The 25,844-nt window shown below is 37.3% G+C and overlaps 1 protein-coding gene and 1 pseudogene across 1 annotated transcript in view; one reads left to right on the forward strand and one right to left on the reverse strand.

The window, feature by feature from the left end:
- The window catches only part of ANTXR1 (ANTXR cell adhesion molecule 1), a 252,599-nt gene that overhangs the window by 25,499 nt on the left and 201,256 nt on the right, over positions 1-25,844 (forward strand). Inside the window, exons 2-3 of the mRNA XM_077134446.1 lie at positions 10,541-10,612; positions 15,965-16,036. Coding sequence (XP_076990561.1) covers positions 10,541-10,612; positions 15,965-16,036 — 144 coding nt within the window. The remainder of the gene's footprint in view (positions 1-10,540; positions 10,613-15,964; positions 16,037-25,844) is intronic.
- LOC143660944 (DDB1- and CUL4-associated factor 13 pseudogene) lies at positions 17,512-18,865 on the reverse strand (annotated as a pseudogene).

Genomic DNA, 25,844 nt, shown 5'->3' on the forward strand with positions numbered 1-25,844 from the left:
AAGACCCTTGCTGCTGGATGCGGGTGTGTTGGGGCTTGGATGAGGAGAGAAGCAACTTTCTTCCAAAATGGAAAGCTTAACCCAATGCAGGAATTTAGGCAGTCACTAAATGTCAATCTTTGGGATTTTGCTCCCCACTTCTCTTACCCATGAATCGGCATGTTTTGAAGGGCTTATTGTGTCTTTGTGGCATATGCTTGAAGTGAGTTTCTGACTTCCTTTGGCCATCACAATAGCGTATCTGGTCTGTACGTGGTCACCTGGCTTGCATTCTCAGATCATGTTGGTGGCTTTTGCTGGTGACCCATGCATCTCACTTACCATAGAAAAGCTCAGTGGGAAGCTCTAGCTCTCTCTGGAGATCCCTTGGAGGTCCTGATATGCCCTCAAACCAGTCCCCATACATTCCCTAAGGGAACCAAGGATGTCTCAAGAAAGTTAAGCTTAGGGTACTTCCTCTGCCCAGCCACAGTGCACATACAACCTGGCTTACCTTGACAACAGCCTGTGGGGTGAACGTCTCCTTGAGACCCAAACATGAATCCCCCATTCTTGGCATCTCCGTTTCCCTGAGCCAAGGACAGGTGGGAACCTCGTCACTCTCCCTTTCCTTCTTATAATTCCCAGGTTCCAAAGAAGAGGGCAGAGGGCTCCTCTGTCTTCCCTACCCCAAGGCATAGATGTCTTCACTGGCTGACACAAGAGGAATTATGTTCTGAATTCTCAAAGTTGGTTCTTGAATTGCTAAAGGAGTTTTAAAGTCTTCTTTTTTGGCAAAGCCTTCCTTTCAAATCTGTTATCTTGCTCTAAAGTCATATTTCAAATCTCAGATGCTAATTCTTTTTTTCTCCCTCTACATCACTGCGGGAAAAAGCGAATTCCCCGCTCCTCCCTTGTAGCCTCTGGCAGATGCATGCCTTGGACTGACCAGGGTATGTTAGGTCATATCTTTACATATTATGAAGATAAAAACATATTTCAAAATATTAGCCCCATTACGTAGGTAAACATAATGTTACAAGAATGTTCATCATCATGCTGTTACAATAGTGAAAAAATGAAAGAAATTCAATGTATGAAAAGGCATTATACCAATAATCATGTTATCTATAAGATGAAGAAAATACATATATTACCAGCGATGCTGTAGATTATTATTTAATGAAATGAAAAATTATTTATAACCATAATCATAATAGGTGAAAAGAACCAAGGACCCGTATCCCATAAATTGGTAAAGTAGATAGGCTTAGGGAAAAGTCTGAAAGCTTGAAGTAGTTACAGAAATGTGGATGATGGATTGCTTCTGAGAGGTGAGATGATGAGGATTTTTATTTTCTTTGTTTTGCCTGTCTACCCTCCCTGTCCACCCACAACAGTGTCGACAACGAACATGTTGCATTTGAAATACAATATTTTACAATCCTCTCCTTGGATGCTCTCATTCTGAGCTAACTCCTACTGCATAATAAAATTCACAGCCAAACTCTCTCTCCAAAGGGGGTTGGTCCACCCCAGCCCTCCTTTATTTTTCTGGAGGTACAAAGTGGCATCCTTATCTCTGAATTGGGAGAGAGTGAGAAATGAAGCCCCAGCAGTGTATTTCAATTATGAGAAATACTTTTGGTTAACTAGTTCATGGCTATTTTCTTAAAAACAACAAATTTGAGTTGAAGTTGTAAATGTTTTTAGGCTTTTCCTGACATCTCTCTCTCTCTCTCACTTTTTCTTTCTCTTTCTCTTTCTCTCTCTCTCTCTCTCTCTCTCTCTCTCTCTCTCTCTCTCTCTCTGTGTGTGTGTGTGTGGGTGTGTGTGTGGTGGAAAAGGCAAAGGAGTAGAGATTAAATTTTCTCTTTTTTTACATGGGCAGGCACCGGGATCAAACCCGGGTCTCTGGTATAAAATCTTTTTGACCCTGACCCATAATAAAATGTGTTTTACATCTTGATGCACAATACTTACACAAACTGATTAAAAGTTTTATGTAACATTACCCACTCTTACTGTATGCAATATATTCTGATATTTCTATTCTATTTTTTTTTTTTATGTTGACAACATCTCACTCAAGTGATTCCCAGATCACCTAGAAGTTGCATCCTACCACTTAATCATTGTTTTCATGGCCAACAGTTGGAAACTCATCACAAACGAGTGGGTTTGGGGTTAGGTGTTCTGGGTTCTCTATAACACAGACTGGAATGGGAAGGGTAGCCCATTACTCAAAGTGCAGTGCTCAGTGGCACGGTTTGGGGCTGGACTGATATCTGAAGTAAGTAGAATGGAGGCAAGAGTCAAGGTCAGCCTTTGAACAGGAGAGAGTATGGTGATGACTCCAGTTAGTAGCACGAAAATAAGGACTGAAGAGCTGGATCAGGGTTAGGACTTCAGCCAAGTTGGGGTGCAGTGTGCAGCTAGGAGAAAGGAGAGGAAGGTGAAGGAGGGAGTGGAGGAGGCAAGGGAGGGGCACAATGGCAAATGAACCCTGGCCCCTGACAGCAGAATGAATTAGTGGTGCCTGACACTGCTGAACATCTTCATGCCCTTCCAGGATAAGCTGGGGACCTGGGTGATCACCAAGAATATCAATGACTTCAGTGGGTGGGGCTAAGGAAAAGCAGGACTGACAGTTTATCATTTCCATCCTTGCAGCCACTCTGCTCTTCCAGAAATAAAGACTCCTGGGTGATGGTTCCAGCTCTTTTTTTTTTCCTTTCATTATTTCTTACCCAAGTGCAGCAGGGTGGGGTGAGGGGACAATTTAAACTCACAAATTTGGCACCTTGATTCTTTCTCTCTCGGGTTGTGTGTGTGGCTAATGGAAAGAGCCTGTGTTTTCTAACGAGTTTAACCACAGGGACATTTGGAAACTCACACAAACACACAGAAAAATGCATTCCCTAAAACAGATCAGAATGCTGTTCAGATTTCTTTATTTTGACCCTATTGTTTGCATATTAGACCTTTGGAAGTAACTGAATAGTAATCTCAAGACAGTGGTCAGGTGACATGCAAAATCCCTCACTGGGAATTTAGGTTTGGGGTGGGTTAATTCTGGGCTGACCCGAGACCCTTCATTAACAAACATTAGGGCTGTCTTTAGTGATTACAAGACTCTAACTGAATAACTGGGTACGAATGAAGGTTAGCCACAAGATTTTTTACAATCACGGAAGCAGAAGATAAGGGCTGTACAATCATTATCAGAGTTCAAGGCAGCTGGATTAGTTGAGAGATTTCAGGAATTTTCTTCTTCTACTCCAATATACCAGCTAGCAAAAAGGACTATCTATATAGTGATTCAATAATCAAAATCATCCCTTATATCTTGATTTCTCAGCTACCATTCCTCCTTCTCATTTGATAATTATCTCTAAATCTTGGATATCTGGGTGATGACTTTCTAACTGCTTCAAGGCTGAAACAGGGCATTGTTATTAAGGGGCAAAGGGATGAAACGATTAAACCAGTTGTTATTCTTGGAGAGTCCAGTATCTTGGTTTCAGAGCTTCTGAACATTCTGGAGGTTTCAAGTCTCTGAAAAACAAACTTAATAAGTAAAATTTTATAGAGCACAAGATATGTTTCAGAGTTTCCAGGAACACTATTGGTTGGCATTTGCCGTATTGTGGCAGTTCACAATATCTTGCTGAAAGTTGCATAAAAGTAACCTTCAGAATGACCTCTCAACTTGATTTGAAATCTCTTAGCCATTGAAACTCTTTCTTTTCCCCATTTTGATCAACTCATCCATGATGCCAGGGCCAGGGTCATCCTTGGAACTTAAGCCTCACAATGCCAGGGCCAGTTATGTCCCATGATGCCAGGGCCAGTTATGTTTCATGCTTTCAGTGCCAGTCATATACCCCTGGAAATTATGCCCCACGCTGGGGGGAAACTCAGAGTTTGGCTTAGAGAGAGACCACATTTGAACAACAGCAAAGATTTTCTGGAGATAACTCTCAGGCACTAATCCTAAGTAGGTTCAGTTTACTATTACAGAAATAAGTTTCATAGGGGCAAGCCTCAAAACTGAAACCTTGGGTTATTAAATTGGGAGCCCCTCTTGCTTGAGAAAATGACAAGAAGTCCCCAGTCAGGGAAGCTTAACAGTTCTATTCTTCCCAGTCCCTCAATGGACTTCGTGAACACCTTTTCATTTTCTGCCCAAAATACTCTGAAATGCATCATTGCGTAGCATTAACTTGTACAGAACATTAAGGTTTTGTTCTTTATTCCAGGTTCTATATCAAATAAAGCTGAATTAGGTTGTCTAACTGACTAGAGAGATTAAATTAGTAGTTAATGTAAATTTTGGACAAAATGAACATTTTCTTTTTATGTCACACAAAAGTTAAAGCTTTTAAGTACAGACAATATTTTCTTTACCTTGTGTATTGATTTAGCTTAGTTTTAACCAGATCAGTTTCATTACATCTTTAATGGGAGTTTGATCCTTCAGTGTTTTTTTTTTAAATGGTTGCTGGTGGACTTATGCTGACTTTCAGAGTTGGAGAACTAAATTTGAGTCTCAGGCATTACGCAGATACTTAAAGTTCCAGGGAACTTCTAGGTTATACAAAGGGCAAAGCATTTCAGAATTTAAAGATAACAGTTAGCACTTACAATCTGAGCTTTAATTTTTATAAGCATTTTTAAATGAAGCTGCTTTCAGAAATAAAAAAATTAGACAGCTGTTTTATATTAAGAAACCATAGCAGAGGTTTTGCTCTGTTCCACTTTTACACATTTACCAGCGTTATGTTAATTGACAGATTAAATATAATATACATATATATATATATATATATATTTGTCATGCCTTTCTCTTAAAGTCTTTCTTTGCTACAGATGGAGTTCTGACCTACAGCTGGCCACATATTTTAGAGAAGTATTAGAGCAAAGCAGCACAGCTGACTTTTTGGCTGTTTCTGTGATCTGTTGCCTTTGAGAATAACTAAAACCATGACTAACAATACCATACCATTGCTTAACATCATACAGATTAGTATCAGCATATAACATAATTTTTAGGAATTTATACAATCTCTAAATATAAGAGTACTATTTTACCTATACGAATTTAACCACTATAATACTTCCCAAACACCTCCTCTGCAATAAGTTAAAATTATTTCAGCACCTTACTTACACAAAGTGAAAGAACAAATAATTTTTCCCTTAACAGTAAGTGAGAAGACTTGTCTTCTGAAATGCCAAGGATATTAACAAGGAAGATCTTTGTTTTGTAGACTGAAAACTCAAATGATTAAGAAACACTTAAAAAAAAACTTTACATTAAGAGCAGACTAAGAATTCACGTTATTTTAACAGGGATAAAACTAAACTTTAGTTTTGTATGAATACCCTGTTTGACACAAAAAAATTTCTTTTTTTTAATACTTGATACACAAAGCTTTTGAACCTGCATACTTCCTTCCAGTAATAGTCTTCATAAAGGGGGAAAGAGACAGAAATACTACAAAATAATGGAAGAAAGAAGAAATTTATGCTTGGGTTTAGAACACAACTAGGCATCTATACGCTTTGTACTCAGAACACACAAATGGTTACTTTACAATATGCCTAAAATCTCTTAGTCCAATTCAGCACTACCTTCAAAAGTCAGAAAAGCCCCAAGTTTGAAATATATAATCAGCTTTTTTGATATTTAAGGGACTTATATCCAGAAAAAACTCAAATTTTTTTCAACATTATTCCAAACTGCTAAATAATACCAGGAATGTGTTAGTTTACAAAGTTAAGTTATGCCTTCTAAAAACTTGTCCAGAGATCTATTTATTTAAATGTTTTCTCTTATTTAGAGGTCGTATAAGTGTCATCTCTTCCATGAGGTCTTTTTAGGTCATTCTTTATCTATCTGCTTTTAAAATTTTTCTAGCATTTTTATTGCTTCCCTGGTACACGTATATTCTAAATGGATTGTAAACTCTTTGAAGCTAAGAATTAGGTTTTCCTTATTCATGACAACATTTATTAACAGACATATACTAATTGACATTAACAAAGCCACTACAAATTCAAGTGCTTCCACGTACTGAGGTAACAAATGGCCAAGTAACAAAAAGTCAGATTCTTTGAAGTCCAGGTAATCAAGGTTATTAAAAAATCTATTTATATTTCTTACTAAATGTAACCATTTCTTAAATAGGGTATACTTGAAGCATTAGGTTATTTTTAATTTTATTATACTTCATCTATGTTTTCTTACCAAGTACATTGTTCAGTTTGTGTAACTTAACCTATCTAGCTAGGCTATTTTAAGAAGAATTTTGAGAATGTATTTATAATACTGGCTTATTTTTTCAGTAAGCTTATATAGATTTATGAAGAGCACACCCAAGCAGAATAAAATCACATTTGTTCAATTCAAAATTTATCATAAAATTCCTTTTATTGAAAGTTGAAAAAAACCTCTTTGTTTACATAATATCTTAAAATTGCCAATAATTTTAAAAGACATTGACTGCCAAGTTCTGGAAAATATACTGCAATTGTTTAATTTGTTCCATGTCTAAATCCAGAAAAACTCTTCCTTATATCTCAAAGATCTTTCATTGTACTTACTGAAATTTGGTAACTGGATTTTATTCAGTTACTCCTATCCCAAGGCTATTTATATTTTAGTAATAATCTGATTACTACAGTTACCATTACAAAGGTCTTATTGGAAAAAAATAATATTAGCAAACATAGCCTATTCTGTAGCATTTTTTATGCTTATCATTTCTAATCTCCAGGCCCAGTAAAAGAATTCTAAACCACACCTCACCATATCTTTCTGTGCCTCGTCCTCCCCCAACCTGCTTTAGGTGGTTGAGCCTTAGGGCAAGGATGAGTTGGATAGCCAAAGAAATAGCAGGCTTGTTGGATTTGAAAGTTTTAGGTGATAACGTTTTAGGTGTGGGCTGTGGAATTTTGTGAGTTCCTGTGCCCTTGTTTAACTACTTTCAATTATTAAATCTATTTTACCAAAAGCTATGACCAGGACAATTGGAAGAGGTCTCTGCTTTTTCCAGAAACAGCCCTTTGGCAGTTTTCTGCTGCCTTAAGGAAATTCCAGGCACAATTTCTTTTTAATGTTCCGGTTTGTTTACAGTAATTACAAAGCTAAGATTTTTAATCTTAGTGCTCAGAGAGTTTTCCCTCTTTTACCTCAGAAGTACCAATTTTATATATTTATATCGGGCGCTTAGTTATTTCTAAGCAATTCAAATAGAGCTCTTTAAGAATTTTCTTATTAATTTTCTACTTTGGTTCCTGTAATAGGTCTTCTCTATTGATGAGGTAACCAGGGCATGGGCTAGGGATCTATGGGACTCCACACTAATCAATACACCTCACACTCTGCTCCGATTAATCGTCCTGGTTGCATGGACCAAAAAACAGTACTGCGTTACAGAAATGTGTCACAGATGGCGAGTGTTGAAGGAAATCTCTTGATTCCAGTGGGTAGGAGTTGTGGAATTCTGGAATGGATGATGGCTTATAACCAGTCATGTGGTGCCTCTTCTGAGGCGTCTGAACAGCTTTGGGCCATGACTCCTAGACTCTCACTCAGGATGCCTGACCTTAGCATCCATCCCCAAGCTGCAAGAGGGCAACCAGGACCAATCTCTGAGATTTAACATATACAACTGAATCCTGTTCTGCAAGATAACCAGGGTCCTAATGAAAGAGAATTTCTAAAACTTTGAAAGCCCAGGTCCACGGTGTGCAGTTTAGTGAGTTCTTGAGAGACTCAACACTGCCATCTGATTAACAAATGGTATCTGTTTGTAACTAGTAAGTACGCCCAGTCACTAAGGAGCTCTGCTCTAGAATCATTGACCTAGATGATTCCACATTCCTCAGGCTCAGGTGGGATCACAGGAATTGTCTAGAGCCATATGAGTCCCAAACCTAGGCTGCTTATCAAGCTGAGGTGGGACAGGTGATGTCCTGTTGTTGTGAAAAGATCAGGCAACATCCACCAGCAGTGGAGACTTCTCCTTTCCATGATTGTCATCTTCCTCTAAGCTAATAGGCAGATACCACGGAGGCAGATATCCTTAGGACCCTCACAAGGGGAGTTTGAAAAAAAAGTGATTGCAACCCAGTATCAGAAGTTGATGATGATGGATACATGTACAAGGTGCCCTGAGAACATGGGATGGGAACAGTGAGTCCTGTCTGTGTTGGTCAAGGGCAACAAGAAGCGTCTGAGCTAAGTCTTGAAGAATGAGTAAGAGTTTGCCAGGGTGGACATGATTGTCTCAAACAGATGGAAATGGCTAAGAGATAAGAAACTGAAAAGGTCTGTTATGACAGGAGGGTCCCCGCCCTCCTAAGCCCTTTCCTAAGTCCTTCACTCCTCACCCTCTACTCTGGGCTGCCATTACATAAAACTGCTTGCTCTTGACACATGCAGCCTGCCTGCTCATGCTTCAGTGTTTTACACTTTGGCTTCCTCTACCTAGCCTCCAAATCCCAGATTAAATAGCATCCTTCTTCAAAGCCTTCACTGCCAGAGCAAGTCATTCCTCTTCTTCATTCCAAAAGCACAGACTTCAACCACAGCACTTATGCAATATGTCATGACACATTACATTTTAATTAATCTGTTTTCCCCACTTGACTAAGAGTTCTTGGAGGACAAACACCATTTCTTATTCATCTTTGCATCTAGGATAGCTAGAATAGTGCTGGGTGATCATTTATTTTTACAACAGATAAGAAATACAGAATCCCCAGTATAATTCCCCTGCTGTTGGTTATGCCAAATACTGGCTCAGATTACCCAAGATAATGTTCAAGATTATTTCATGGAAATGTCATTATAAAGAGTATATAATATGTGGAAGAATCCAGGATTGAATCCCTGTCTAGTGACCCTTTATAGGGTTTTAGAACAATTAGAACTCCAACTGCCAATTAGAATATTTTTCCAATTAGGAATCCAATTGCTACAACATTATTTATTGAAGGATCTATTCTCTTTCCCCACTTTGAATCACCTCTTTCGCAATATAGCCAGTGAAGTTGCAGTTTAATTTTGAGCTCTCTGGTCTATTCCACTGACTGTATCGCTATATTATGTATCATGTATATGGATTAAAAAAAAATCCTTTCAGAATTTGTCCTGGAATTTAATTGAAGTTTCAGATTAACTTGGGGCTCATAATACCCTTATAATATGGAAACTTTTGGTGTATGATCATAACATATTGTGTCATTTTTGTTCATGTCAGACAAACATGATTTCTGGATATAAGTAGACGGTTGTCTTAAGGGTATAGAAAAAGATATTCTTCTCATAGAGATAGAATGTACCCAACTAGAATCAGGATTCTTAGGCATATTGTACTATGAAAACGAAAGCATAAACTCTGCTTTGCACAGATTCTTCTTAAAGATCTATAAAATAGCCTGAGCCAAAGAAAATATAGCAACAAATTAGTTTCTAGAAGTAAAAATTAAGGTAAATGAATGCATAAAAAAAAAAAGTAATCTGAGACTAGTGGAAAATGTTTGCAGTACAAAATGCCAGAGTAGAAGGAGGAAAATCTAACCTCAACGATTATTGAAATGTTAGGCAAAAATGCAGAGCTTGGCTGAAACAGATCCCTAAGTGAAAGGAAGGAAGCATCACAGCTGCAGAAAAGAGTGGATTAGTATAGAAAGAACTAATACAGAACCACTGCCGTACACTAAGGGAGAACATTATGGAAAATACAAGCAGAAGTGAAGCAATAATAAGTGGTATCAGTAAAACAGTAGTCAGACTTGGGAAATAAAGATTCCCCCTTCTAATTCTGAAATTCTATGATTCCATATGGTTCCAAACTAGTGAAATAGTTTTAAATCTTTATTTTCTTTAAGTTAGAAGAATTCCTTTTAATATAACAAAAGGCTCTATGGTTTTTATTTTTAAAATATGGCTAATTTATTTTAGATTTCCTTAAATGTTGAACTATCATCTGTACCTTCTCAAAATAAACTTCAATTAATTAATTATTATTCTTTTTATTTCTATGGGGTTAGTTTTGTTAATATTTCATTTAGGGATTTTGCATCATCTGTATTTATAAATGAAATCAGATTTTTGTCTCTGGGGGATTTGTGTTTGTTTTACCCCTTATCAGTTTTGGTCATCTAGTTTGTGCTAATTTCATTTAAATGAATTAGAATAATTTTTCTTTCCTAATCAAGAAAATGATTTAAATATCACAGAAATAACTGTTTCTTTAAGACGTGAAAGTATTAAGATATACTTAGGTTCAGGGTATGTGGCAGGGTGAGACAGGAGGGGTAGTATTACTGAAGTGGGAGTGAGAATAGTTCTTTACTAGAATTTTTAAGAACTCTAGCAAAAAGTCTGAACACGCTTTCAAATAATTTCCCAAGTTATGGAAGTTTCAGATAATGAGTCCAGTTAATGGAGAGATCAAATGTAAAATAATAGAATATGAGCAGAAATAATACACAGTTGAGACAAGTAAATAGCTGAATTAAGCACTTTCTCCTTTGCTTTTCCTAGATCAGGAAGTGTGCTGCATCACTGGAATGAGATCTATTACTTCGTGGAACAGTTGGCCCATAAATTCATCAGGTGAGAAACACAATTTACTTGTTTCCTCATAGTTCTCTGACATGCGCAAAACCAGGCCATGGTTGCTAGTCTATTACTTACTAACCACTTTGGGGATGATATTTGCAAAAATGGACTCTCAGCTCTAGGATCAAAGACAGTTTACTTTGTTTAAATCCTTGACACAGTAATTTTTAGTTTGGTGTTTTCAGGAGGCACCAGTCTTGTTTATAATTTCAAAACGTTAGTTTTTTCCCTCTGTTGTCAAATAATATATTCTTAATCTTTTCCTTTCACAGTACATCACTCTGGGGCCATGGGCATTTCCTAGCTGGACCGTGTGTAGGGTGACCAACTCATCCGGTTAGCCCAGAACTTGCCTAGTGTTAGCACTGAAAGTCCCATGAACTGGGAAACTCCTCAGTCCCAGGTAAATCTGGACTTTTGTGCAAAACTGTCCCAGTTTTAGCACTGAAACTTTCATGTACTAGGAACCTACTCTGGTCACCCTAACTATGGCCCTTTTATGGTAGAGTAATTTAGGCAGTCTCAACGGCACCTTCCAAGGTAAGGGAATATATAGGCATTTTTTAGCATCTTCACTGTAAATATGGTGGGTGTCCTGGAGGAACTACTTTCCAGTAAGTACAGGCACCCATTGTGGAAAGGGGGTAATTTCACCCTATCTGTATGCAGTCTCTAAGGGATGATGCAACTGTGATAGCTTTCATGGGTGTGCATGGAGCAAACTTCAACTTTGGTAAAATTGGTCTGACCGTTGTAGATTCTAACACAACTCCACTCCATGCTGGATGGCCTCCATAGCATCTTCCAGCCAATATGAGTAACCATGAACTTCTACTTTGAATAAAGTTCCTTATCCCAGAGTACAGGTTGTTCTCTGGGCCCAGAGCAGTGAAAAATGTGTGCCCTCTGAATTTAGTTACTGATTTTAACACATGCCTACCTACCTAATTGGAAAGAAAGGGTAAGGAGATGTTCTCTCTACAGTACTGAAAATTGGAAGCTGTAGCAGGAAGTTCATGAAAGATTTATGATTCTAAATGCCAGATGATTAGAAAGCATATGCTGAGAAGAGGGAACAAAAAAACGTATATGAAAGAAGAGAAACAAACGCATGGGTGGTATTAAAAATAAAAGACTTCTTAAAATAATTATAAACTTAGAATTGAAAGAAACAACTTTCCAAACTACTCACAGAAGCATTCACTAACCCTCAACTTGAACAGCTTTGGTGAGAAACTGCTGCCTTTTGAGGCAAACAGTCCAATAGTTGGACAGTAGCAGTCTTCAGAAGACTTTTTGGTGAATCCCAAGTGTTCTTTCCTGCATTCTCATGCATTGAGTCCTTTGGAGTAATGTAAAACACATCTGCCTCCAGGCACTTAACATATCCGCCACGTCTCTATTTGCTCTTCTCATCTTCTCTTCCCTCTGAAGCCGAGTTGTCTAGTGGAAAAGGCTTTGAAGTTAGGCAGATGTGGGTTTGAGTCCAAGCTCCATTGTGCAGTTTAATTTACTTAGCTTGGCTGAACCTGAGTTTACACATGAGGAATATGAGAGAAAGCATGTATAAACCAGTTAGCCCAGGACATGGCTTAGAATGGGCAATTGACACGTCTTTTTTCTAGTTCCCTCAATAATTCTAGCCATTCACTATCTCAGAATCAAAGAAAATTAGAGATGGACAGGAACTAACAGACCACCTGGACCAATCCCTTTGTTTTATAGATGAAAAAAGTCAGGACTAGAGAGATTGAAATGGCTTAATCTAGACCATAAGACACGTTTCTCTGGGTGTCTTCTCTGGTCCCCCATAACTGAGGAGATCCTCAGAGTGGGGCACCAAGAGTACCATCAAACTCCTGGAGGCAGGGGTATTTTGTTCACTTTTGCAGCCTGAGTGCCTGAAAAGTGCCCATCACATAGTACATGCTCAATAAATATTTTTAAATAGATGAATGAATGAATGACTTGTTTATTCATTTTAAAAGATAGTGATAGCTATCTATCAGTGTAGTATCCCCACTGATACTACAGTGGGGAAATTCATTCAATAACAGTGGCCAATGACAATACAAATATATCATTTCTAATTTCAGCGGGATCCTTGAAATTTCAAGTTCTGTCATTTGTTTTTATTTCATCCCCTCCCATTTTCTGGATATTTTCAAATTCTTCATTTTCTTCAAGCCTCCAATCTATACCTTACACTGTCACATCAGCACAAAGCTTCACCTCCTACCTCACCAAGAACCCAGATCACAGTAAGCAAGAATGATTACCTCAAATTCCAATCCTATACCTAAAAGATGTGCGCCTGTCCTTCCTATAGTCCCTGAGATCCAAGTATCCCATCTGCCCTCTGTATTTTAGTCCAGTTTTATCCCAATGTCTACTCTCTTCCAGGTCTCTCTATTCTGTTTTCCTCTGCCTTGTCCATGGTGCCTTCCCTACAGTCTATAGACAGAAATAAACTAGTCTTTCCTGCCTTTCTTCCCCAGATAACAAAACCCATACATCTCCTTGATCACGTCTTCCTCTAGATACTACCCTATCTATACTGATTTCTCATACAAACAACCTGAAAAATTGGCCATCTCCATATCCGTCTCATTCATTCCTTGACCTGCTGCCATCTGGCTTTCATCCTCACCTTCCACCTTCCTGCTCTCACCAAAGTTAGTTGGAAAAATCCAGTGGAAAAATCCAGTGAGCACCTTTTCGTCCTTATTCTGCTGTACTTCATTCGATTCAGACTTGTTTCTTCTTTAAATTCTCTCCTGCACTGGCTCCTGTAACACCACTGGCTCTTAGTTCTCCTTCCTTCTCACTGACCCTAGACAGCCCCTTAAATGTTAGTGTTGTATTTTAGTTTGCTAGCTGCTGGAATGCAATATACAAGAAACTGAATGGCTTTTTTAAAAGGGTAATTTAATAAGTTGCTAGTTTACAGTTCTAAGGCTGAGAAAATGTCCCAATTAAAACAAGTCTATAGAAATGTCCAATCGACGGCATCCAGAGAAAGATACCTTGGTTCAAGAAGGCCGATGAAGTTCAGGGTTTCTCTCTCAAGTGAGAAGGTCCATGGTGAGCACAGTCACAGTTTCTCTGTCATCTGGAAAGACACATGGTGAACATGGTCAGGGTTCATCTCTCATCTGGAAGGGCACATGGTGGGCACAACATCATCTGCTAGCTTCTTCCCCTGGCTTCCGGTTTCATGAAGCTCCGCGGAGGCGTTTCCTGTCTTTATCTCCAAAGGTCTCTGGCTTGTAGACTCTATGCTTCATGGTGTTGCAGCATTCTCTGCTCTCTCTGAATCTCCCATTCCCCAAAATGTTTCCTCTTTTATAGGACTTCAGAAACTAATCAAGACCTACCCAAATGGGTGGAGACATTCCTCTACCTAATCCAGTTTAACAACCACTCTTGATTAAATCGCATCTCCAGGGAGATTATCTAATTACAGATTCAAACATACAATATTGAATAGGGATTATTCTGCCTTTATGAAATGGGATTTAGATTAAAACATGGCTTTTCTAGGGGACATACATCCTTTCAAACCAGCACAGTTGGTTTTATATTTGGCTCACTTTCCTTCTCATTGCTGACATTTCTGTGAATAACTTTACCCACATCAGTATGCTGATAACTCCCAAATTATGTCTGTAGCCAAGACTCATATGCCCAATCGCCTCTTGGAGACATACATTTGCACATTTCAAACCCAATCTTTCCAAAACTGAACTTAAGAACTTGATGTAAGGGAGGCAGGATAATATAGTGGTTAAGGTTCCAAGTTTTAGAATCAGAAAGATTGGTTTCAAAGCCCCAGACTGACCGAACTCCTACTATGTAACTTTGGGAAAACTTTTCAGGGCTTCAATTTCCTTTTGTGGAAAAATAGGAATAATAGTAGTTACTAACCTCAAAAGATTGTTCCAAGTTTAATAAGATAATACGTATAAATCACTTAGAATAGTGTCAGATGCATAATGAGCACTCAGTGCAATTGGCCATTATTATATTTTTATGGTCATTATGATGGTTATTATCATTTAAGACAAAAGTATACTATTGTCTCATCACTGGTGAGGTAGTGTGGGGTCATGGAAAGAGAATTTAGATTGATTTCAAGAGACCAGTGTTCAATTTACCAGCTACTGCTTGAGCTCCCACCAAATATTAAATACCATACTAAGGTTTTCCAAACATAAGTCAGATGGGTGATAATGAATGAAGATTTCATCCTCTAGCAAAAGAAGCCAATGGAGGCTTTATATCAGATAAGTGACAAAACCTGATTTAAATTTTGGGAAAATAATTCTTTTAGCAGTGTGAAATATGAGTTGGAGCAAGGAATGATCGTAGGCAAGGATACCCACCATCCAGGAAACAATTACAGGGGCCAAGCAATTGAAGACAAGATCCTAAACTAAGATATGAGAAAGGGGGATAGGTTTGAGAAACATTTGGGGAAGTGGGAACTATACGATTTGGAGCTAGATCAGGTGTAGGAGGTTACTGCAATGTGAAGAAATAGGTCGATGCTATCAGGGATGAACCAGAGAGCATCCAGAGAGAGCCCCACAAGCCTGGCATTCCACTGATGAGGCCACCAAGAAACATGTTTGGCCTCCACCTGAGAGTTGTGCCTTCTCTCAGAGTGGGATGGTTACCCAGGCAAAACTTCTGGGCACTGACATATAAAAACCATGACAATTTATTCATTATTAAAGAGAAGTGTGACTACCAAGTGTAATAGATAATCGTGTGCCCAATCAGCACATTCTCTCCTTATAAGATAACCTCCTTGGGAAGCCAAGTAAAACTTATGAGTTTATGCTGATCCTTCTTCTAAAGCAAAGGGAGTTCATTTTATGATCTTAATGGCTAATGACATCAAGCTGCAACAGCCTGAGGCACCAGGCTACTGTGCAGACACTGTCAAATTGTGTCTATCAGGATTTTCCTTTTTTTATAGATACCATGCAGACCATTTCCCTTCTAGGGATACACTTCTTCAGACAAAGCACAGAGCAGTGATGGAGCAAAGCCTTTCTTACTTGTATTCAACATTCACTGACCAGTGATGTCAAACTAGAAGCAGACTCTGGGAAGAAAATGCAGGTCTTCTCTTTGGCCCACAGCTTTAAGCCTGCTGCTAGCTAAATGCTCACGACACCAGCTTTGGTGGCCACCTTTCAACTGTAGGTCCTCGGTTCTGCAGCCATGATGTAAGGGGGGAGGGGGTAAAGAAAAGATAGAACACATAGAAAGGTTGGAAGCAAATGCCATTTCCAAAGTCTTTCCATCTGCCCTAATAGAATTCCTTTTTCTCGACAGCCCACAGCTAAGAATGTCTTTTATTGTCTTCTCTACTCGAGGAACAACCTTAATGAAGCTCACAGAAGACAGGTAAGGAGACCTCCCGTCCTTGTCTTTAAAAAGCTGTACTCTTCTGAATAACCTTGAGGCCTGTGCCTTGGTGCCAACTTTGGCCCAGTGGTCTTTTCTATCTAACAGTTCCCTCTTTAACTTAAGCCTTGATCATTGCATATTTGCCCATCTGATAGTTTATCTTTTGATGACTTCTGATAGAATTTCCTGAAACTGGTGAAATTTTATAAATGACTCAATTATGTTAAGGTAGATCTTACATTTGATTGACTTGGTTTGCTAACTTGGAGATAATTTTAGCAAACAGAATTCTAGTGGGCTATCTTTTCTTTTATTTAAATTAGATTGATTTGGGGGGTTAAGCTTTCAAAGGTAAAAGTGGTAAGAACTAGAAATATTACGATATGTAATTACCAAGGAAGAGAACAGAAAGAGAGGGCTTATTGCACCACAAAATAGAAGGAAGTTTGAATCAACCGTGGAAAACTGTTGTTGACATAAAAGGATTAGTTTGGACTTAGCTTAACAAAAAAATATTATTTGGGGTTTCACCATCTTTTATTTGTAGATGAAGACTAGCAATAACAGGCATATGTCATTTATTCATAGGGAGAATGGCACACTGGGGAGATGGAGAAGTCATTTTTCTTGTCTTAATGATGCTTTCTCGACTTGTTTTAAAATGATATGGTCCAGGTGAGAGAAGTACCTGGAGACACACATGAGGCTATTGGGAGACTGATAAATGGACACTGGATAAAGGAAGGAAGAAAGGGCATGTACAGGAAAGGCACGAAGATTTTATTCAATAACATTCTTATAGAAATAATAATAGAATTAACAGGATGGAGTAAGGGTTTCTAGATTGTGCCCTGACTCACAGCAAATCTTAGCCCCTATTCTCTCCCATCCATAACAAAGGAGAGTACTCCATTTCATATAGCAGTTTTCAAATCCTGTTAGTCCTTTAGCAGTATCTATTATATTAATACGTGTAAATTTTTTGATGCTGAGAAAAAAGATGTTTTGTTATCTTGAATTGACCACAAATTATAATTATTTATGAAAGTTATAAAAATGCAGGCTAATCATCTTTAAAGTCTCAAAATTAAATATATATAAAGCACAGAAAATAAATTCGTTGAAAAAAAGTTCTGACATAGTTCTAAATGTTATATAGACTCGTAGAGTCTAAAGAATCATGGTAATCATTATTCAATCCCATATTAAGAATAACAAAGAGATATTGGGCCTAAATGTAAATTCAAACATATAGTACCTACTGTATAATAAACAGATCAGAGAAAGTTAAATTAGTTTACAAGTATTATATTCTTTAATAAAATAAGAAAGCAGATCAAAGTACAAAATGTTAAATAGTCTTGACAACCAGGTCACCTTTAAGGATAGTTTTTCAGGCTAGCTAAAATGAGGAATGATAAAGTTCTACACATAAAACTGAAATGTCTGCTATTAAACTAGAGCCAGTACTTTTATTTCTAGAGTTTATACAAATTACAAATAATTATACATTACGATTGTGAGGAATATCAAATATTATTTCACAACTGCCATTACGTGTTTCTTCTTCTCCGATACAATTGGGACAGGTCCAGATTTCCTGTGTTTACAATGATTCACTTCCTTTCATCCACGAGCTTCTTTCATGATGCACTGCTCCTGGCTGTAGATAGATTTTGATAGATGATGGTGATGAACTATATGTTTTATCTGAGGATGATGTTGAAATTTCTCCTTCAACTTCTGATTATAATCCGTGGCTACTTTTTCTTGTGATGTAAGCACACCCAACTTTTTAGAAGCATTAGCTTTCCACAGACAAATGTCCATTTCATCAGATCCACACATAATGTGCTTGCTGTTAGAAGTCCATTTTATGCAGATTAACGTGCTGCATTCACTTTGTGTGCAATGCTTCTTTAACCACAGGAACTTTAACCACGGGAAAGATTCTAGTAGATTTGTCAAAGCTAACAGACACAAACTCTTTCCTAGTGGGAGAATAATCCCCATCAAGCACTGCAGATACATGATCCATATGTACCATTACAGGCATTACTGTGCCCACATAGCAAAAGTATATAAGTTGAAATTTTCATTTGCTGCAGTAAAAATGAAAGCCTCCATAGGGTTCCAACAGATTGTATTTGTTCTCATATCGAAGATAACTTTTTTCAGAGGAGTGACTTGCCTCATATCAAATAGTACTTTATTTCTATCAGAAACACAACTTCCCAAGAGAAATGTCTCAATTGGGTTAAATTTAACACTACTTATACTGTCAAACCCCCAAGCCATTGAACATATAGGATTTGGGTTTTTTATTCATCCCAAATGTCCATTTGCTGTCCACATGTGGCAAAAACAGCTTTCCAGTGATAATCAATTCCAGTATACATGTCTTTCCTAACACTGTGGTAGTGGCTCCTCCTCTTCTCCATCATCAACAGTAAAAAGAGATGTCCCACGAAGGCGAGTATATATTCCTCATACAACGCTTTCGTGTGCTTGCATTGTACAGATACATTTTCGTTCAGTCAAGTTCCAAATTCTAACCTCTTTATCACATGGCTCAGAAGGGACTGTAGCCAGGCTCTTTGGATGTTTTGCCAAACAACTGACTCTATCTCGGTGACCATCCAGGTAGACAAATAATGGTTTTGCAAATACCTGTTCTAGTTTGGTAGCATTTAAAGCTCTTACATATTCTCGCAGAACCTCGAAAGAATGTAAGGCAGAATCATAGTTTCTTGGAACTCTCTGTAAGTCTAATTTTGTTTCACGGACATAGTTGTCTGGGTTCTGTCTCAGTATCTTCACCTTCATCTTTGCAGCTTGTTCTCACCAGGGAAGTTTTCCGTCAGAGTTCCTGTTACAGTCATCTCTTCCCTGAATACATGTAAATTTGAGATGCACAGAAACCTCATCTGAAAAACAGGGGTTTCATATTCCTTACTTGTAGATGAAGAAACTGAGGCCATAACAGCTTTCTAAGGACACAGATCAGAACCCAGAGCAGTCTCAGGCTCCACATCCTTTCCACTCTACCTTGCGGCTTTCTGTTAAACACAGACTCATAAAATCCAGGAAGCCTGTGCGACTATTCCTTCAACATTGGCCAAGCATTTTAAGAAACTTTGAGATGAATTAGGAAGGGACTGGAAATAGTCATCTGCAGCACTCCTGACCCTGCTCATTCTTCTTTCCATGAGGCTGTCCTTTATACAGAAATATCTTCTATTCAGAGATGGGAAGCTAAACAGAAAAAAAACCCATCCCTCCCACCCATTCTTTTATCCTCCTACAATCCAGCACTTCTTGCTGACTTCATGCATGAGAGTGAACTGAGAGACCGAGTCCATTCATCACTTGTAGTTATTTTGTATGTTACTACTCATAACCTTTGGGAAATGGGAGTAGAGAGAGGAGGGCCAGGAGTTTGTAATCACTATCAGAAAACCTCAGCTAGTTGAAATGAGTCATCTTCTGAATCCTACTTTGAATTTAATTTGGGGGGCCTTAACTTCTCTATTGCTAATTTCCTGGGCTGAAGGAAGACAAAAGTTAGATTCCTCACTTTGCTGAAAACAGCATTTAAAATGGGCTGAATAGGTGCCAAACAAGAGCTAGAAAATGCCTTGCTAAAGGCTGTATGGGTTTAATGTGGTGACTGCTTGACCTAAACATAGGCCAGCTGGCAAAGCATAGCATGGTTCACTGACACATCTCAACCTTATCAGTCTATGGAAGAGATGTGGGCAAGTGATGGCTCTTGGAAATAGTTCCTCCGGAGACTGGCTAAAAGAAGCAGGCTTTCAGATCTTCCAAGCTAGTACTGGTTCTGAAATATATGACTTGCAATGCCTTAGTTGGGCACAGGAAGTTTTATATCTTGCCTTATATCTCAACTGCTCTTCACAAATCCCTATAAGATAGTAAAAGAGAAATTATTATACCCATATAATATTTGAGGAAACTTACAAAGTTAAAAAAAAAAACTTGTTCAAAAAGAAGACATGAATTAGCAGAGGCTTATTTCAACAAGAGCAAAATATTTACGGTAAGTCAAGAGAAATAATATCAAAGGTGTTTTTGCATCCAGCTCTTGGGATCAGAGATGTATAGGCAAACACCATGGGTGAATTGAGAATATAGAATGGAAAATAAGTATAGTATGCTGAGGTGTAGTGAAGGAGTTGCAAATAGAATAATAATGCTTACCGTCTTAGTTTGCCAGAGCTGCAATGACAAATACCCTGCAATGGGTTGACTTAAACAATAAGCATTTATGGTCTCACTGTAAAAGTAAAGATGTCAGCAAGGTCATGTTTTTCTCCCTCAAATCTGCAGTGTCCAGTGCTATCTCGCCACAATCCTTAGGGTTCCTCAGCTTGCATTTCTGCGTCTTATCACATGGGGTTCTCTCCTTTCTTGTGTCCGCACTTCCAGTCTCTGCTGACTTCTGGCTTCTTCCTGTGGCTTTCTCTGACTTCTGGCTTCTTTTTCTAACGCCTCCAGCTATATGGACTAAGATGTATCCTGATTCAGTTGGGCACACCTAAGTAGGATCTTCTGAGATTCAATTCACAAATGAGTATACCCCCTCACACACCTTAACCTATTTGTTTACAAATGGGTTCACACACTGGAATAGAGATTAAGATTAAGAGCATGTCTTTTGTTGGCGTTCAATGAGTCAGTCTATCACATCTGCTATTTATGAGTGTCTTTTATCTGCTAAGCACGTCACGTACAATTTCTTAATTATCCTGTCATAAACATTGTTACTTCAATTTCTGAGAAGCACTCTCTGGTCATTTGAATCATTGTTTTATAGGTTTTCTCTAACTCTTTTCAAGATTTTTTGTTCATCTTTAACTCTCAGCAATTTGATTATGTTGTATCCAGGCATTGCTTTCTTGAGTTTATCCTATTTTGGTTTCACTGAATGTCTTCAATCTGTAAATTTATGTCTGTCACCAAATTTGGCCAGATTTCAAGCATTAGCTTTCAAATTTTTTTCCTGAACCAATCGTTTTCTCCTCTTTATTTGGAACTCCAATGACACAGATGTTAGCTCTTATGATACAATTCCACTTTTATCAGAAATTCTATTCACTTTTTTTTCCAATCCTTTTCTTTGTTCTCTGGATGAGATCATTTCTATCGCTCTATCTTCAAGTTTACTGACTCTTTTTCATCTCCATTCTGCTGTTGATTCATCCGCTGAATTTTTTGTGGCAGATATTAGATTTCCAGTTCTAAATTTCCATTTGGTTCTTTTTGAAATTGCTATTTTTTTGCTGAGAACTTCTATCTTTACTTTCATTTCAAGTGTGTTTACTTTTACCTCATGGAGCATAACTGTTTTTAAAGTCTTTGTCTGATCATTCCAACATCTCAGGCTTGCTATCTTTTATTGTTTTTTTTCCCTTGAGAACTGGTCACATTTTCAAAGTGCTTTGTAAATTGAGTAATTTTAAATTATATCCTACACATTTGGAATATCATACTGTTTAGATTCTGAATAGTGTTCAAATCCTCTGGAGAATATTCATTTACTTTTCTTGGTTTGCTTTGGTAATCATCACTCTGGTTAGGTTCAGACCAAAAGTCCTAGTTTGTCTTCTGTGGGTGGTGGTTTCAATGTGAGTCTTTCAATTGTCAGTTTGCACTTTTCAATACCTTTACGAATCTGCTCTGTGTCTTTCTTGTACTTCTGCAGCTCAGGGATGAGCCTATGATTTATGCAGCTTCATACACAGCATTAGTAGATCCTCTTCCCCAACTCTCTCTTCTCCAGGATCACTACCCACCACTCTCTGGCCCTCAGAGACCCCCTATCTAAGTTTTCTAGCAAGAAAAAAATTCCCTTGGAATTCCACAGGGCTGTCATGCAGTTCTCAACTGAGGCTGCCATTGAATCAAAACTGGGAATAATAAAAGAGAAATAAAAATGGAAAAACCCATCACATTCTTTTAACCACAGGGACCCTTTTCTCAGTTCTCCTGCCAGAAGTATGTGGGGTTTCTTGGAGTTTTAGGTGGCATCTCAGGCCACTGCTGTGTGATTGGGGCCCACCTTCAGGTTAAACTATGAGGAAAAGAGAAACACACACACACATACACACGCACCTAGAAATTCACACTAGTTTGGGTCATTTCTCCAGGTTTTGTCTCCCTTTCCCCAATCCATCAGCTTTGTTTACTTTTGAAGTCCTCAGGTAGTTGCTTTTTTTGTTTTTCCAGTTTTTTAGTTGTAATCAGGAGGGATGGGCAGTAGCCAGCTTACTCCATCTTGGCTGCTGTAACTTCACTTTTATAGTTAAGGACATTGAGGTTCCGAGATAATTTGCTACGGTCAAGTTACTAGTAAATGGCAGAACCAGTGATGTGATTCTGGTTTCTGGATTTGGTCCACTTCATGCGGTTTGCATTATATCATATTGGTCTTCTAAGATTTCGTAGCTTCGTCAGTTTGCAAAACAACTATCAAATTGTGACAAATTTAACAGGTCATTTCATTAGCATAATAGAGTGTCTAATAGTAATTTAAGTACTGGTAGAATAAATTATTTTAACATCATCAATTGCATATGGTTCCCTGCAAAATCCATGGGTAGTGTTGTTGCTGAGCTTAATTGAAATACTTCAGATGTTTCATCATTTGGAAATGAGATCATGTCAAGGAAGTCCAAGTATTCTTTTAAAAAAGTCAGGAAGAGATGTTCAATGTAATAAAAATTCGTTTTTGGCAGCCATTGAGATGATCAGATTTTTTTCTTTGACCTACTGTTAAAGTGTAATGCATTAAAAATATTTGGACCATTCTTGTATTTCTGGTTATACTTGGTCATAATAGATTATTCTTTTAATACAAAACTAAATTATATTGTCTGCACTTTACTCAGAAATTTAACATCAGTATTCATAATTGCTATTGGGGTGCCATTGTCCTTTTTTGACTACCTGTACTTAGAGTATTTTTAAATTTTGGTTTTTTGGTTTTTTTTTAACATTTAAATCATTACTTCTAGATTTATTCTAATGTAAGATATATGGTCAAAATCCAACTTTTTTCCCCACGTGGTTAGCTGGCTTTTCCGACACTATTTGCTGACTAACTCTTTTACCATCAATTTGAAAAATTAAACTTTAATAGACTTGGGTCCATTGCTGGGTTTTTTATTCTATTATACTGTTTTGGCTGGGGTTCTTACATAGAATCACATTGTTTTAATTAATTTTAACATCTGGAGGATCTTCTAATCTTGGGCAAATTCTCTTTGGTTTTTAGGGTTTTTTTTCATGTGCATTTTAAGTAATCTTTTTTTGTTCCAAAATACTCTTTGGGATTTTCAGTCTTTGGGATTTCATTTGAATTGTACAGATTTCATAGAACTCAGAGAAAAACCATCAAACTCTAAATCCTTTTTTGAAGTAATTCTTTGACAATTATCTCAGCCTCTTAGGTGATTATTATTTTATTCATGTTTTCTTCCTGGAGAAGAGGTAGAAATTACCAATGCACTGATATTTTACATTTATAACATACCCATAATAATTTCAAAATTTCTTTCATATCTGTAGTTATATTGTTTTTCCTATATTTGTGTGAAGACTTTTTGTCTTATTTCCCTATACAAATTATCCAATGGTTGACTCTTAAATGTATTGAACAATTCTGTTTTGTGCATTTATTTTCACATTATAATTTTATTATTTTTTCTTTTATTCACTTCCCCTGCTTCTTTTTTTAGTTCCTCTCTTTTTTCTGGCTTCTTGTGTTAAAGTTTATTCATTATATTTTATTTCATGTTTTATAATAAAAGCTATTGAGAATATGAATTATACTGTAAATCTGATCCAGGTTATTGAATCTCATACATTCCACTGTGAACTGTTCTCATTATTGCTAATTTCTAAATAGTATATATTAAAATTTATCTTTGAATTAGAATTATCTAGGAAACTGTTTCACAATTTTCACATGGTTTTTGTTTATCTTTTTCTCAATTTCTGGAGTCATTGCATGTTTTAGAAAATACAGCTTATAAAGTTTCTATATTTTTAAATTGTTGATTTCCTTTAGTGTCCTAGGATATGCTTTAATTTTATTTATCATCCAAGATACTTTGATTAACAAAAAGTTTGATAAGTGTATTGATTAAACTATTCAAATATTTTAACTTTTTGTTTACTTGATTTGTGAAGACAAGAGTCATTTAAAAATCTTCTATCATGATTTTTATAAAATCTCCAACACATTTCTTTATAATTTATGCAATATTATTTAGCTCACATATATCTTCATTAGGGGTATATATTTAATCAATATAATATAACCTCTTTGTTACCTTTAATGCTTTTTCCAAAATTAATATTGTTAAACTGGAGTTTTGCTTGCATTATCCTGATATATATTTGTGCATCCATTTATTTTTAACATCTTTGATATTTTGCTTAATTTTCCACCAGTGATTTTCAAAAGTATAATTTCATCTTTTTCTAATAATAATTGTCTATGATTTTTGTCTATCTTTATAAGAGCAGGAATTAAATGATAGCTATTGATTCTCCTTACTGATAGAAACTAAATTTATATTGCTGATAAATGCTAAATATTAGCATTATGTTTCATATGTATTGGTTTGCTAAATGCTGCTGAAATACAATATACCAGAAATGGAACGACATTTCAAAAGGGAATTTATTTAGTTATAAGTTTACAGTTCTAAGGCCTTAGTGTCCAAACTAAGTCATCCAGAGAGAAGGGCCTTTGACTCAAGAAAGCCCCGTGTTTGTCACACTGGAAGACATGTGTCTGGTGTCTGCTGGTCCTCGTTCCCGGTTCCACTTCTTCCAGTTTCTGATTCCAGTGGTTTCCTCTCTAAGTGTCTGTCGGCCTTCACTTAGTTCCTCCAGGACAAAACTCTGGGTTCTGGCTTGCTTAGTGTCTCATGGGAAGGCACATGGCGACATCTCCTAGGCTCTGCATTTCCAAATCTCCATGTCTAGGCATCTGTTTTCCCTGTTGGCTCTCCAGGCATCTCCAAATGTCTGCGTCTCTGCTAGCTCTCAAGCAACTATTCTCCAAGTGTTTCTTTCAGCTCTGACTCTCCAAAATGTTTCCTCTTTTAAAGGACTCCAGTAAAGTAATCAAGACCCACCTTGAATGGGCAGAGTCACATCTCCATCTGATCAAAAAGTCACTCCCACAATTGGGTGTGTCATATCTCCATGGAAATAATCGGATCACGTTTCCACCCTAAACAATAGGTCTGTCCCCACAAGATTGGGTTAGGAAAGAAAGCATGGCTTCTCTGGGGTACATAACAATTTCAAACCAGCACATGTATCAACAATAATGATTTAAACTTGCGGTAAGATTTACTGATTTCATTAAATATACATGTGGGGTTGGATGTGAGTGTGTGTTTCCTTTCCAGTGCTTTAAGTTTTAATTTAATTTATTTTTTCAATTTCTCAGTTGACTGAATCCATTTTTAGATAAAATTTTCCTGAAGGATATATAAATATTAAGCTTTTTAAGCTCCTACTTACCTGAGCGTTCCTTTCTATTTACCTCCAGGTTAATATTTTAATTGAATATAAAGTTCTTATAACTTGGCAATCTTTTCCCCTAAATTTACTGGAGAAAGTGGCACATTGTCAGCTTGTTTATATTAGAGAAAGGAAGGAAGGAGGGCTATTTAATATTTTTTCCTTTGCAGGTAACCTATTTTCTCTTCCTGGATGCTTGTAGAATTTTTTTTTCTTTACCTTTGATTTGATAGAATTGTCA

The sequence above is a fragment of the Tamandua tetradactyla genome, chromosome 17 (genome assembly GCF_023851605.1).
Source record: "Tamandua tetradactyla isolate mTamTet1 chromosome 17, mTamTet1.pri, whole genome shotgun sequence".
NCBI lineage: Eukaryota > Metazoa > Chordata > Mammalia > Pilosa > Myrmecophagidae > Tamandua > Tamandua tetradactyla.